Raw genomic sequence first — 12,739 nt, 5'->3', positions numbered from 1 at the left:
TCCCTGTGGGACCCCTGAGGACAGTTGTTTCCCTGTGGATTTGTACCTACCCAAAGTGACGACCTGTTTCTAAGAAATGCGGTTAACCATTCATGGGCTTTATCGTTTATTCCAATTTGTTTTAGTCTGTTTATCAGGATGTTGTGGGAGACCGTATCAAAGGCCGCGGAGAGATCCAACAGAATCAACACCGCCTCTTTGCCTTGATCAAGAGCCCATTTCAGGGTATCTGTGGTGTTGAGCAGTGCTGATTCTGTTGAATGCCCTGCTCTGAAACCTGATTGCTTGGCGTGAAGGCAATTGGAGTTTTCCAGGAACTTGTTTAACTGTGTGTTAACCATTTTCTCCGCTATTTTACTCAGACATGTAAGAAGGGAGATAGGTCTCAGGTTGGAAAGAGTGGTGGGGTCTGATAGTTTCTCCTTTTGGAGGGGTTTGACCGCGGCTGTTTTCCAAAGATCAGGGATTTTTGCTGTTTTAAATGTAGAATTTATAATTTGATTTATGACCGGGTTAACAATCTCAATTAATGCGTGAAGGATCTTAGGCGGGCATGGATCGAAAGGGGACCCTGATTTACATGATAGGATAGCCTTCTTTGATTCCTCTAAGCTAATTTCTTTGAAACATTTGAGTTCTACTTTTGGTCCTGGGTTTTGGGCTAAGGGGTCTTGAGCTGTGCAATCAGTAAAATTGTTTTTTAGCTCACTGATTTTATTTTCAAAGTATTCTTCGATATCGTTACATAGTTCCTGTGAAGGGGGTATTTCGGAGTCTAGGCTGGCTGGGTGCGTAAAGGATTTGACTCATGTGAAGATAGTCTTTTGGTTGTCATCTGCCCTTTCAATAAGGTTCGTACAGTGCTTCTTTTTTTCCACCCTTATATGTAGATGGTAGGAATTTAATCCTAGTCTAAAACATTTCAGGTCCTCCGTTTTATAGTGCTTTCTAAATATTTTCTATAGGTTCCTGCACTTATCTTTCATGGTTTTTAATTGGGGTGTGAACCAGGGAGCTGACTTACGTTTTACGTTCTTGTCTTTCTTCCCCCGGTTCTAGCGTGTTTGCTATTGAAAGCATCCATTTATTAAACAGATCATTGTCCGTGTCTGGGTCATTTGTAAGTGTGGGTTTAGAAGATTCCGCTAGGACCAGCAGATTAGGGCTGGCTAGCAAGTTTTTTCCAGTTACGAACAGGGGGGGGGGGGGGGGGGGGGTGAGGGGTTGATATCTTTCCCCTTTATGGGTCCATTTTCATAGCATAGGTTAAAAGGCACCAATTTATGGTCAGTCCAGATGAGGGTAGACGGGGGGAATGCTACTATGTTAGTAGCATTTGAACATATCCCGTCTAGGGTATGACCTGCTTGGTGGGTGGGGTCTTTATTGTGAATTTTAAGGCCAAGGGAGTTGGTAATTTCCCTGAATTTTTTTGTATTAGGGCAGTTCTCCAGTTCTAGGTGTAGGTTGAAATCACCTAGAACTGTAAAATTGGCATAACGTACCACCATGGGGCTCAATTAGTCGCCAAGGGTGTCTAAGAAGTGCCCTATGGGGCCAGGGGGCCTATACACCAGTACTCCCGCAAAGGTGGTGTGATTGTTTATTTTAATTTTGAAGCAGAGACTTTCTGCGTCCTTTAGTTCCGAGGTGTGTAACGTGGTACATTTTAGATGGGTTTTATGAATGATCGCAATCCCTCCCCCTATTTTTCCTGTTCTATCTAGTCTGGATATGGTGTATCCCAGGGGAAGCGTCTGCGCTAACTCTGGGTTAGAGCAGTTGGATAGCCAAATTTCCGTGATAAACAGGAGGTCAAAGGAATCATCAACGAGCAGGTCATATACATGCGTCGCGTGTTTAGCAAGGGACCTGACATTTATAAGGCCACACACCAGGTGGCTTTGAAGGGGCTTGGATTTGAGTTGTTTTGTGGGGTTTCCCCATAGTCAGTGTCCGTGGCATCAGTCGTTTTGCTCTTGTTGCCCGTCTGGGAATGTTCTTTTGGCTCTCCGAAGGTCAAGAGAGGGAGGTTTTTAGCCTGAGGGTTAAGACTATGTAGCTCTTCTCTAGAATAGGTTATTTTTGGCAGTAAACCGGCAGCATGTCTGGCCCCGTCGCCGGTCCAGCGCGGACGGGCGCAGACGGGCTTGCCTTTGGCGCACCACCGGCGCGTCCGCTGCGCGCGTCTGCGCCATGCTGTGAGTTGATAGTCGAATTCCCTGCAACCACTAGAGCACCAACCCTGTCCAAATGGCCGCTCTAATGTGTCAGTGCAGGATGTGAGGGTGCGGTGGCCTCGAGAATACTCCCTCCACTCAAACAACATGAACGGCTGCGGTGGAACAGGGAGGACGAGTGCACAAGGTGTGTGAGTGACAGCGAGTATTTTAAAAAGGTGAGCGCGGGCTCTTACAGAGTTTAAACCACAATGTTAAAATGAGCGCGGGCTCAAACAATGTTTCAATCACAAAGTTAAAGTTTTTAAAATACGATTTTTAGATTTCACACAAAGAGAGCCCTACAATGCTTCAGGATATTGCATCTTATCTGTAATACGTATGTGGATTATGTGTTCCATAGTCCCCACATGCAGCGGAGACATCTTCTAACCTTTATGACTTCATTGAAGGTTACTAGAATGCAGAACTAAGACTACAAGTATCTATTTCTTCCAAGTTAGATTTAGTCACTGACAGTTATCACATCCATCTTCTCAAGAATATTTCTCTATCTGGGGGCATGGAAAAAGGATGATAAGCACACAGGTGTTGTGCTTATATGCAGCGCTGAGTATCATGTCAAGTTTTTTTTATAGTTTCAAAATCAAAAGGTGTGAGATTTGAGCTATAGTTCTGACTCAGATTGATCCTTGTGGTCCATAGTGAACTTGATGTTGAACACACTGATGGATGAAGAGGACCATCCATAAGCCCTAAATGTATGCATATGTATTATAATCTTTTTTTATTGTTTGAGGCTGATGAGACAGCTAAAACTATCTTTGGTCCAGACCTAAAACATATCTAAAATCACTGGAGAGTTCATTAACCAGTTGGAGTATTTATATGCCTTTATGAGGTCATCGAACCCTAAGGAGACCAGGTAAACCCTGGCTATATGTAAGGAAACGAGTACTTTATGACTTATGATATATGGTGCAATGCCCTCGTCCTTCCAATTCAAATTATAGTGGATGCCCTGCCCCAAATTTTAAACACGCCATACACACAACAGTATGGTTGTCCGTCAACTCAACATTAGGTGGAATTGAAAAATATGTTAAACGCTGAACAGCAGTACTTTAATTTACCTCAGATCAGAACTGTAATAAGTAAATAATGTATCATGTTTTATAGGTACCAGCCATAGCGCCGCAGACTAGTATAATGACAAATAAGACAGAAATAAGAAAAACGTGTGTTTTCTGTAAAGTAACTGGGTTAAAATCATCTTTTGGGGAAACAGCCTTTATAATGCGGCCGTTACCACACAATACCATTACCACACAGCCTTAACAATGCATATGGCTTTACATCATATGTCTTTACCATGCAGAATTTTACTACGCATATGCTTTACCAAGCATGCCTTTAAAATGAAAATGTAGGTATGTTGCAGGTAAGTATAAAGCCTTTTCATACATAAGATATATATATATATATATATATATATATATACACACATATACAAAATAAAGACAAGGGTGTTTTTAGGGTTTAGGGATGGGTGAGTGTATTGGGTGGCTAGGGTATTTTTAGGGTTTAGAGTGGGGATGGGTATTTGGGTGGCACCAGTATTGTTAGGGTTTAGGATGTGTAGCTGTATTTTAGTGGCAAGGGTATTTTTAGGGTTTAGGATGGGCAAGTGTATTTTGGTAGCAAGAGTATTTTTAGGTTATTTGGGTGGTAAGGGTAATTGGGTGGCAAGTGTATTTTTAGGGTTTATGGTGGGTAGGGCTATTTGGGTGGCAAGAGTAGTTTTAGGGTTTGGGGTCGGTAGGGGTATTTGGGTGGCAAGAGTATGTTTAGGTTGAGCAGGGGTATTTGGAAGCAAGGGTATTTTTTACGGTTCAGGTTGGGTAGGGGTATTTGGGTGGCAAGGCTATTTTTAGGGTTTAGAGTCGGTAGGGGTATTTGGGTGGCAAGGATATGTATTAGGGTGAGTAGGGGTATTTGGAGGCAATGGTATTTTACAGTTTAGATTGGCTAGGGGTATTTGGGTGGCAAGGGTATTTTTAGGGTTTAGGGTGGGCAGGGGTATTTGGGTGTCAATGGTATTTTTAGGGTTTAAAGTGGGTAGGTGTATTTGGGTATCAAGAGTATTGTTAGGGCTTAGGGTGGGTAGGGTTTAGAGGTAATATCTGTATATATAGATATATACACACATACATGTGTGTGTGTGTATATATCTGTATATACATATATAAAAGGCCATATACTTACATATGCGTGGTAAATTTTTGCCTGGTAAAGACATGCGATGTGAAGCCATATGCGTTGTTAAGGATGCATTGTAAAGGCATGCGTCGTAATGCCATGTGTGCGTGCGTCATACAACCCATCTTTTTACCTGTTGACACAGTGTGAAAAATAAGTGTTGGACCTCGCACAGAGCAGATGTAACAAAGTAATAATAAAACCAAAGGAATAAAGTTTTCATGAGTTTTTATATAAAACCACTCAAATACGTAAGACATTCAAATGACTTTTTTCTAAAAAGTTTTTAAAGGCAAAATTATTTTTCAGAAACACAATCATGCTCACGTTTTGAGACGGAACTACAGCTGAACTGAGTTGGTGTAATAAAAAGGTTCGATTTCAGCACATTAAAACAGCAATAGTCTAAAAAACAAAAAAGTACATAATTTGTTTAATTTTTTTGTCAAGGCTCCTCTAGCTTAAGCCCGTGCTTCTCCAAATCGTAAGGTTCTTTGTGGACGATTGAGGGGGAGGGAGGCAGACGCATTCGTTGTTTTTTTGAGAACAGATAATATAAATAATTATCAACTGTATTTGCATCATGTTTCATTTAACCTGCATCTCCCCTCATTGGATAGAACCACTGCCACCAGCTTTTATGACTCGTTCTGTTGGTCTCCTTTTACTTCAGACACGCTCCCTTACTCGAGACATTTGTGGACTGCATGTATGACTATGCACCAAATGTGCAGACCTCGCTTGAGAAGGCATCGTTGGTCATTGTGTATCGGTGTTGTTATGGTCTTTGGTGGGTTGCTGCTTTCCATATACTCTCGATGACTGCAGAGCAATCTTTTGTCATAAATAGGTTGTCTGTTACAATGGACCCCCTGTGAAGCCCCAGGTATTGGCATGGCCAGACTGGCCATTCTGGCACTGTGGCATTTTCACGGTGGGCTGAAAGCTAGGGGGCTGCTTTCAGAGTCTGCTATCACACAAACATGAAAGCCTTCATTCAAATTTCTGTCCTGTGACTTTTGTGCCATTGTTTATTTTGGGTTCCCGCCTGACACTAGACATTGGATAGCATTAAATGCTGCTTAGAGATCCCTAGACCACTGCACAGGTCTCTTCCTCTCATATCTCACTCAGAGGGCAGTCGTCTCCCCTTTAAAACGCCTTCAGCAGAGACTATCCCTTACAGCTGTGCTTTTCGAGCAAACGCCACCATGTAAAGTTGGGCGCATTTAACAAAAGCTTTGTTCGTAAAGCTGTGCTCGCTAAGCAGATATGTACCCTCAATTCCGCGCTCAGTGGACTCTCTCATGCCTTTGAAGCCGTGGTACGGGCACGCAATGTCTCTCGTGCAACTGCGTCTTTCTCTCACTGGTGGATAACTGCTATCATTGAATTTATGTGTACAAATGCGTCCATTATGGGTATATATATATACATATATATATATATATATATATATATATATATATATATATATATATATATATATATATATATATATATATATATATATATATATATATATATATATATATATATATATATATATAAATCAAACTTTAGCGAATGCCATTGACTCAAGACCACTGTGTCACTAGACTTCTATCACTTGCTTCTTACATACTGGTGTTTAATGTGAGTTTCTGTAATTATTGTATTTGTTCTTATCTACTTTTATGGTTCTTCGAACCGAAATATAGATGATGACGATGGTCTTGTACGCCAAAATAGATTTGTTCTGCTCCTTCTATACACTAGCATGGATTACTACAAAATGGCGTGTAACATTTCCTGATTTATGTCTCGAATTGCAAAACGGTGACCATGGAAATAAGGCTTTTCAGAAACAAATGGTGGAAGTAATGGAAAAGGGGGTCTTACAGTGCAAAGAACTCGATTCTTCTCTTTAAAAACTTTATCTCAACCCTGTGTGTTGTGCGTGTGCGCAGGGCACTGTAAATCCAGTTCTGCTGTTGCATAATCAACCGCCTGCTTCAGGAAACGTGTCTTTGTAAGTATGCCAGACTGTACAGAAATCATATCTTTGCCAGACAGTCATTTTACATCAGCTCAGTTCATGTGGCTCGATCTTTCATTTGTTCACATTCTTGCAGTAAAGGTTTATTTTCTTCACAGAACATGGCTTCTAGGGTGGCACCATCAGGCAGACTTGGTGCCAGTCTCCATCTCCTTGTGGGTCCACAGCTCCTTGTGCTGTTTGCGTCCAAAGCCTTCGTCGTAGTTTCCTTTGCTTTTGAAGAGCTGTTGAAAGTGTGGCTTGCAGTAGAACTCGCCGTGCAGGGCAGCATAGCTACCAAGGCTGAAAAACAGAATCCAAAGAGGAAGCACATTATGAGACAGTGATAACTATGATCCACAAACCAACCCAAAGGTCAAAGTACTACCGCCCACCATAATCATATAGTTGGCAACTAACTAATGAGAAGTTTGTTCAGCTGAGCTAGCAGCTTCGACATCTGCAACATCCAGCTAAGCAGACACTGAAAGAATTTAGGATGGCATGCCATCCACAAACTATAGCCTTTGGTGCATGAAAAACATATATATAAAGAAACATCCATCTTCTTGCATCCTAGCCCTTTCCCCATTTTATTCTTGTGGGTGCTCTAACACTAAGTGGTGGGACCTTAAACTGCTTTAACAAATGTCAACTCATAGCTTTGTGCATGTGTTGTGCCACTCTATAGAGTGGCACAACACATGCAAAAAGCTTGAATGAGTGCCCTCGCCAGTTCCTTGTTTCCACTTAAAGACACCCTCGCACTTCCTAACAAATTACTCAGCCCATGCACCAGTTGATGAGTTTTGGATTTATTTTGTCTGCTGTTTTCCTCTATCAGTGCCGTTCAGCTCAGCTAACTTTAAATTGCACAGCTTGAAGCTGGGGTGTTGCGGCATGTGTACCTGACCTGCTGCACATCTTCCCTCTGCGTGCGACCATTGTACAAGATGCCTCCGGAACCACCTGGTTTGCTTGTATTGCATGGGTGTGTCAATCACTTAGGAGACACCGGAATTCATCATTAGAAAGAAGAATCAGGGGTAAGTACAGGATGTTGCCCAGAGGTATTCTGAAGAGCACTCTTCCTGCCTGTGAGGTACAAAGCATCCCCCCAGGATGCAGATGTAGACTTTAAAGAATGTAGAGCTATGTGTGAACCCTATGGAACTCCTTAGCTCAAGGTCTTAAACTCATATGTATATGGTGGTAGCAAAACTGGCTGGGACCTATCGGTTAGGTAGGTTCTGCACCACTCTAATGCCTTTCCTTCGATGCCGATTTCCTTGAGCCTGGTCAAAATAATAGAATGATATACCATGTTGAATGCTGTGGACAGATCTAATAACATCAAGACCGTACATTCCGCCTTGTCCGTAGGATTTGAAGGTGATCCACCACAGCTAACAGAGCCATCTCTGTGCCATGTAGTGGGCGGGACCCTAACTGAAGCAAGTCAAGTATTTGTTCACTGGCTAGCCACTTAGACACGAAATGATTAATGTGTTTTTTCACTATCTTCCCAGCAAATGACAACAGAGAGATGGGTCAAATTGCGAGAACGTCGAGATCTGCATTCACATTTTTTAATCGCTGCACGACCTGTGCTTTTTTCCATTTCCATGGAACACCTCCATTCGGCATTACGTTATTAGAGCTCTCCAGAAGAAACTGACCAAGGGATTCAGCCTCTGCTTTCCAATTACAGGGGGGCAGAGGTTCCAGGGGAGACCCTGATTTTAGGGCAGCCATGATTGAAGTGAAGTTATCAGGCATTAACGGCTTACATTTTTCCAGGTGGTTATTACTATCATTTCCAGAACCCCTCTGTCTACCATCCTGCTCACCCCAACATGGCAACGACCCTCCTCCTCAATCCTTGGGTCACAATCTGCCACAGAAGGAGATAAGGATTTCAGAATATTAGACATCTCCTCGTTGAAAAAATTAGACAGTCTACCTGCCAACTCCAAGGAGTTCACAATTTGATTTCCCACACACATAGGGGAGGAAAAGTTAAGTACTTTCAAGAACATTTCCTTTGCTGAGTTCTCAGCCTCCAGCACTTTCTTGGTAAGGAAGGCTGATTTGGCGGAGAGCACCTGCCTCTTGTAATCCTTCAGGGCCCTTTTTAGTGAGTCTGTTCCACTACAAGAGTAGCCCACATGCCAAATCCTCTCTAGTTTTTTTGCAAGCCAGCGCAGCCTCCCTCAAAGCAAAAAGGTACCAAGGAGCAGTATCTACATGGACTACATCTATGATCCTTTAAGCAAGCAAGCACTTTGCATATGCTGATACAACCCAGCCTGTATAGCAGCATAGCCTTCCATCCCTGAGACATCCACTACCAACGGCTTGGAGTTCCTCTGCGGCTGCACTAGATCTGTGAGTGATAGCTTAGCCCATGTCTGTTTCATCTTCAAATTAACTTTAGGTCTTTTTACAACCATCTGCATTGGGTGACATTTGCACGAGAAAGGTATTAACAAAAGGTCAGACCAAATTAGAGACATAGCTTCCTCACAGTCTAGGAAGTCAACTGATCCAATATAAGGTCAAGTGTGTGGCTTTTATCATGGGTGTTGCTCCTCACTTTCAGCCCCAATGCTTCCAAACACAAAATTAATTTGTCCACCAATGAACTAATGAGTGGCTCAACTCATATATTAAAATCTCCTACTACTAGAGAGTTAGCATACTCCAATAAGAACAAGAGCACCGGATCCAGGAAGGGATCAACAAATGCCTTCCCAAATACAGGTGGAAGGTAACATACTAAGCCACAGAACAATGTGGCAGTCGTCAAGAGATCTTGAAGCCCATGATTTCTGCCAAGGGGAAATCTGGTCGAGGTAACTCCTTCATCATAAGATTCTCTTGGAGAATGATTGCCATCCCATTTCTGTGGTGATTAGACCGCATGTGGTGCATAATTTTGAACCCATCTGGTCACACGTTCATTAGCTGTGGACCAGTTGCTTCTGTGAGCCAGGTTTCTGTGATGCAAAATGTATCATAAATTCCATCAACTAGATAGTCACAGATTTCTGGAGCATGCTTTACCAGCAACCTGGCATTATTCAGACCACCCTGTACCATTAAATTGGCAAGCCTCTCCCCTTTCCCTTTCCAACTAGTTCAATGTGCCTTTGCACCACAATATTCCCTTCCTCCTCAACCTTTGTCCCCACCACCTCCCTGTAGGTCTTGTACATTGTCCCTTTACCACACATTATGCCCCCATGCTCAGGTGCAGATACCCTCTGTTCTCCCAACTGATCAGTGGTGGCTCACCGAGGGAGTGCTGCGTGGTGGTGGGACGGGGGAGGTGCAAGGTGGGGGGAATGGGGTCCGACATATGACGGACAGGATTAAGGTGAGTAATTAAATGAATAAAACAATTTACCTTGTGCATGCTGCAGTGTCAAGTTAGTGATGCTTTGACTCCTGGACTCACGCCGGTCTCAATGCTAACCCTTTCATTCAACTCTTGTATGTAATATCACGCTAAGAAGATTGTTTTCCTTGTCTGATATGGACGTTTTCGCTGACCCCCCCCCAGAATACCACATTTTGCTTACACACGTCAGTGTTAAGGGCACGGCTGTGACCATAAATTTATTTCCTGGTTCCAGGCTGTTCTCCAAAAACAATAGAAGTCTTGTTTTAGCAAAAACCATTGTCCTGAAGATGGTCTGAAGGACTGAAGCCACAAAGACCGAAACGTCGACTCCGCCTTCTATTCCGGAGACATTTTATTATTCTCGAGTGACATATATTCTCAGAAGGAGATCTGTTGCCTTTAATTTGGTTGGAATAGTTGTAGGTCATGAATTTCTAGGCTAATTCAACTTCGCTGTGGAGAAGTGTGGCTCACTGGTTAGAGGAGGCAGACCTGGAAGCAGAGGTCAGCCCGGGACCAGGGTTCAATTCCCGGCTCGGCCGGGTCTTGAGTCCTAAAATGTCCATGGACTCGACAATTCTCGCTCCGGTGCCTACTCAATTCACGGGTTCACACTCTGCGACTCTGGGCAATTGCTTGCTTAATCTCCACAACGGCCCCTCGCGGTGGGATGCTTGGCTTTCCCCTTGTGGATACCTTGCCCGGGTTATCTCACAGGGGAATACCAGGACGGGTTCCCTAAGCAAGCGCTTAGAGACCGGTTGGTGATTTGCGCTATATAAATTCCTGTACATTTACATTCACTTCTTTTCATGACTTTTGCTGATTTATTCTTGTGTCTGTACTCCTTTTCAATTGTGTCTATATATAAAAAACTATATTTTCAAACAATTAGGATCCCCGTGTTCGTTGTATTTACAAACTGCATTGATTGGTGTTGTCTAATGACACTTTGGTATTTGTTCCGGATAGACTAACCCTCTAAGTAATTTTAGATGTATTTATTTATTTATTTATTTATTTATTTATTGACATTTGTAGAGCGCGCATTGTAAACAAATTCCCTTGTAGGCACATTTTGCCCTGTATTGTATTGCCCAAGCCTCCAAGGGTTTATTGGGTCTCTCAATGTATTTACTGTAAGTTAGTGATGCAGCACGCGAAAGGTAAATTGTTTCATTTATTTAATTACTTACCTAACTCCTGTCCGTGGTATGTCAGACTCCACTCCCCACCCTGCCCCTCACCGCCCCGCCCCACCGCCCCGCAGCAATCCCTCGGCGAGTCACCACTGTAACTGATTATTCACAACTAGAGTTTATTGATGCCTAGAACATGTTCATGCCCTAGTCATTTCCTTCTAATATCCAGCAAGCATGCCCAAGAATAGCTCACCTTAGATTTGGAACTCCTTCCAGCCTGGAAGGCACTATGCCCCCTATATGGACTCAACAGTTTTATCCTTATAGGGCTTTGCCGACCTGTACATCAGTGCAACCACAAGCGCACTCAATTTCAAATTGGCACCCAAAAAGAGAAAATGGCAACAAGGAGGCGGAGCCTATCCACCGCAATAACAGCACTTCAGTATCTTGTCTCTCAACAGCTCTCCCACCATGTAATGAGGAGTTATAAACGCCCCCCCCCCCCCCCATATTGCACTGTGGGAAAGAAACAGTACACAACTCAGCATTTTGTCTCAATGCTGCTCCTTATATCCTGACTCCAGTGGTGGCCTCAATGCATCAGACAAAGGTCCACTGATATACAGTCTCACCTAAATAGCAGCCTCATCTGAGCAGTGAAATAGGAGGAAGCATAGTCGACTGAAGACCTCACACTCCGGGCCTTGTAAAACCCTGGGTTCTCAGAGAATTACCCCAGATCCACCTTAGCACCTTTCAAGAGGATTCAGTAAATCAGGGTGCATTTGGACTCCAAAATGGCGAACGAAGGTTGTCAAACAGGTGTCCTTGATGCACATTTCACATGCTTACTGTAGCGTTATGTGCTAGAGCATTGATGCCAGTTTCTGGAATATTTATTCAGGCCCGTTTCAGTCTTTCAGTCTTTCTCATCACTCTAACTTGGCCTTGCCGAGTTTGGTTCTCAGACCTGCTGAATGTGCTTAAGAAGGACCTCATATCCCTCTGCCAGAGGAGTGAATGTCCATGGAAATTGTTTGAATGTTTGTTTGGGGAATATCATTTGAACACATTGGACTCTTCGCATAGAACATAAATATCTGTAGCTGTTGCCGGGATGTTCTCCATTAGTTCTATCACCAGCTCAGTATAGTAGCACTTGGCTGACTTTTGCTATTGGGTCTTGCACTGGCTCTTGCACGTGAACCTGCTCACAAGTGCGTGGGACATTGACATGTTTTATCACTGCATCACATCATCTGGCTGAATCAGGTGTGCTGGTGTACAAATGCAATTAGTAACCTCCGAATGACTGGAATAGGCCTGGGAGACCTCACCCAAGACCAATGAGGTTATCACAAATATTTAATAAGCCATTGATATACCTGTTTCCCTTGATCAGACATCTCAGTACCTATTGGGACCCGATGACCATTGGCCTTGTAACATGAATTTTTTTATTGGACACATAATTGGCTAAGTGCTTAAGCATGCTGCAAGCCCTAAGCGGATTAGAATCACACACTAGTTATTATTAAAAGGTGATCCGGAGAACCCTCCCACTGGCTTCTCAACAACACACAGCTGAGGGTGCTCACGTGCAGAGAGCAGGAATTTGTGAAGCCTATGATGCAGGTATGCTTGTGTTGAGATTAAAACCAGAAGTCACACCAACCCCAGATTTGGATAATGGGCGCCTACTGATTCGGAGTATCTGAGTCACAATAAAGTT

General features: G+C 43.2%; 1 protein-coding gene across 2 annotated transcripts in view; it reads right to left on the bottom strand.

The window, feature by feature from the left end:
• Nucleotides 1-4,650: 4,650 nt before the first annotated feature.
• The window catches only part of LIMD2 (LIM domain containing 2), a 119,678-nt gene continuing 111,589 nt past the window's right edge, over nucleotides 4,651-12,739 (bottom strand). For both annotated transcript variants that reach the window (XM_086923813.1, XM_086923812.1), the window contains one exon: nucleotides 4,651-6,759. In XM_086923813.1, coding sequence (XP_086779939.1) covers nucleotides 6,600-6,759 — 160 coding nt within the window. In that variant the 3' untranslated portion in view covers nucleotides 4,651-6,599. The remainder of the gene's footprint in view (nucleotides 6,760-12,739) is intronic.

Source organism: Lissotriton vulgaris, chromosome 5 (assembly GCF_964263255.1).
Source record: "Lissotriton vulgaris chromosome 5, aLisVul1.2, whole genome shotgun sequence".
Classification (NCBI taxonomy): Eukaryota; Metazoa; Chordata; class Amphibia; order Caudata; family Salamandridae; genus Lissotriton; species Lissotriton vulgaris.
Note: the sequence above shows the minus strand (reverse complement) of the source record. Positions and strands in the feature narration are given on the sequence as shown.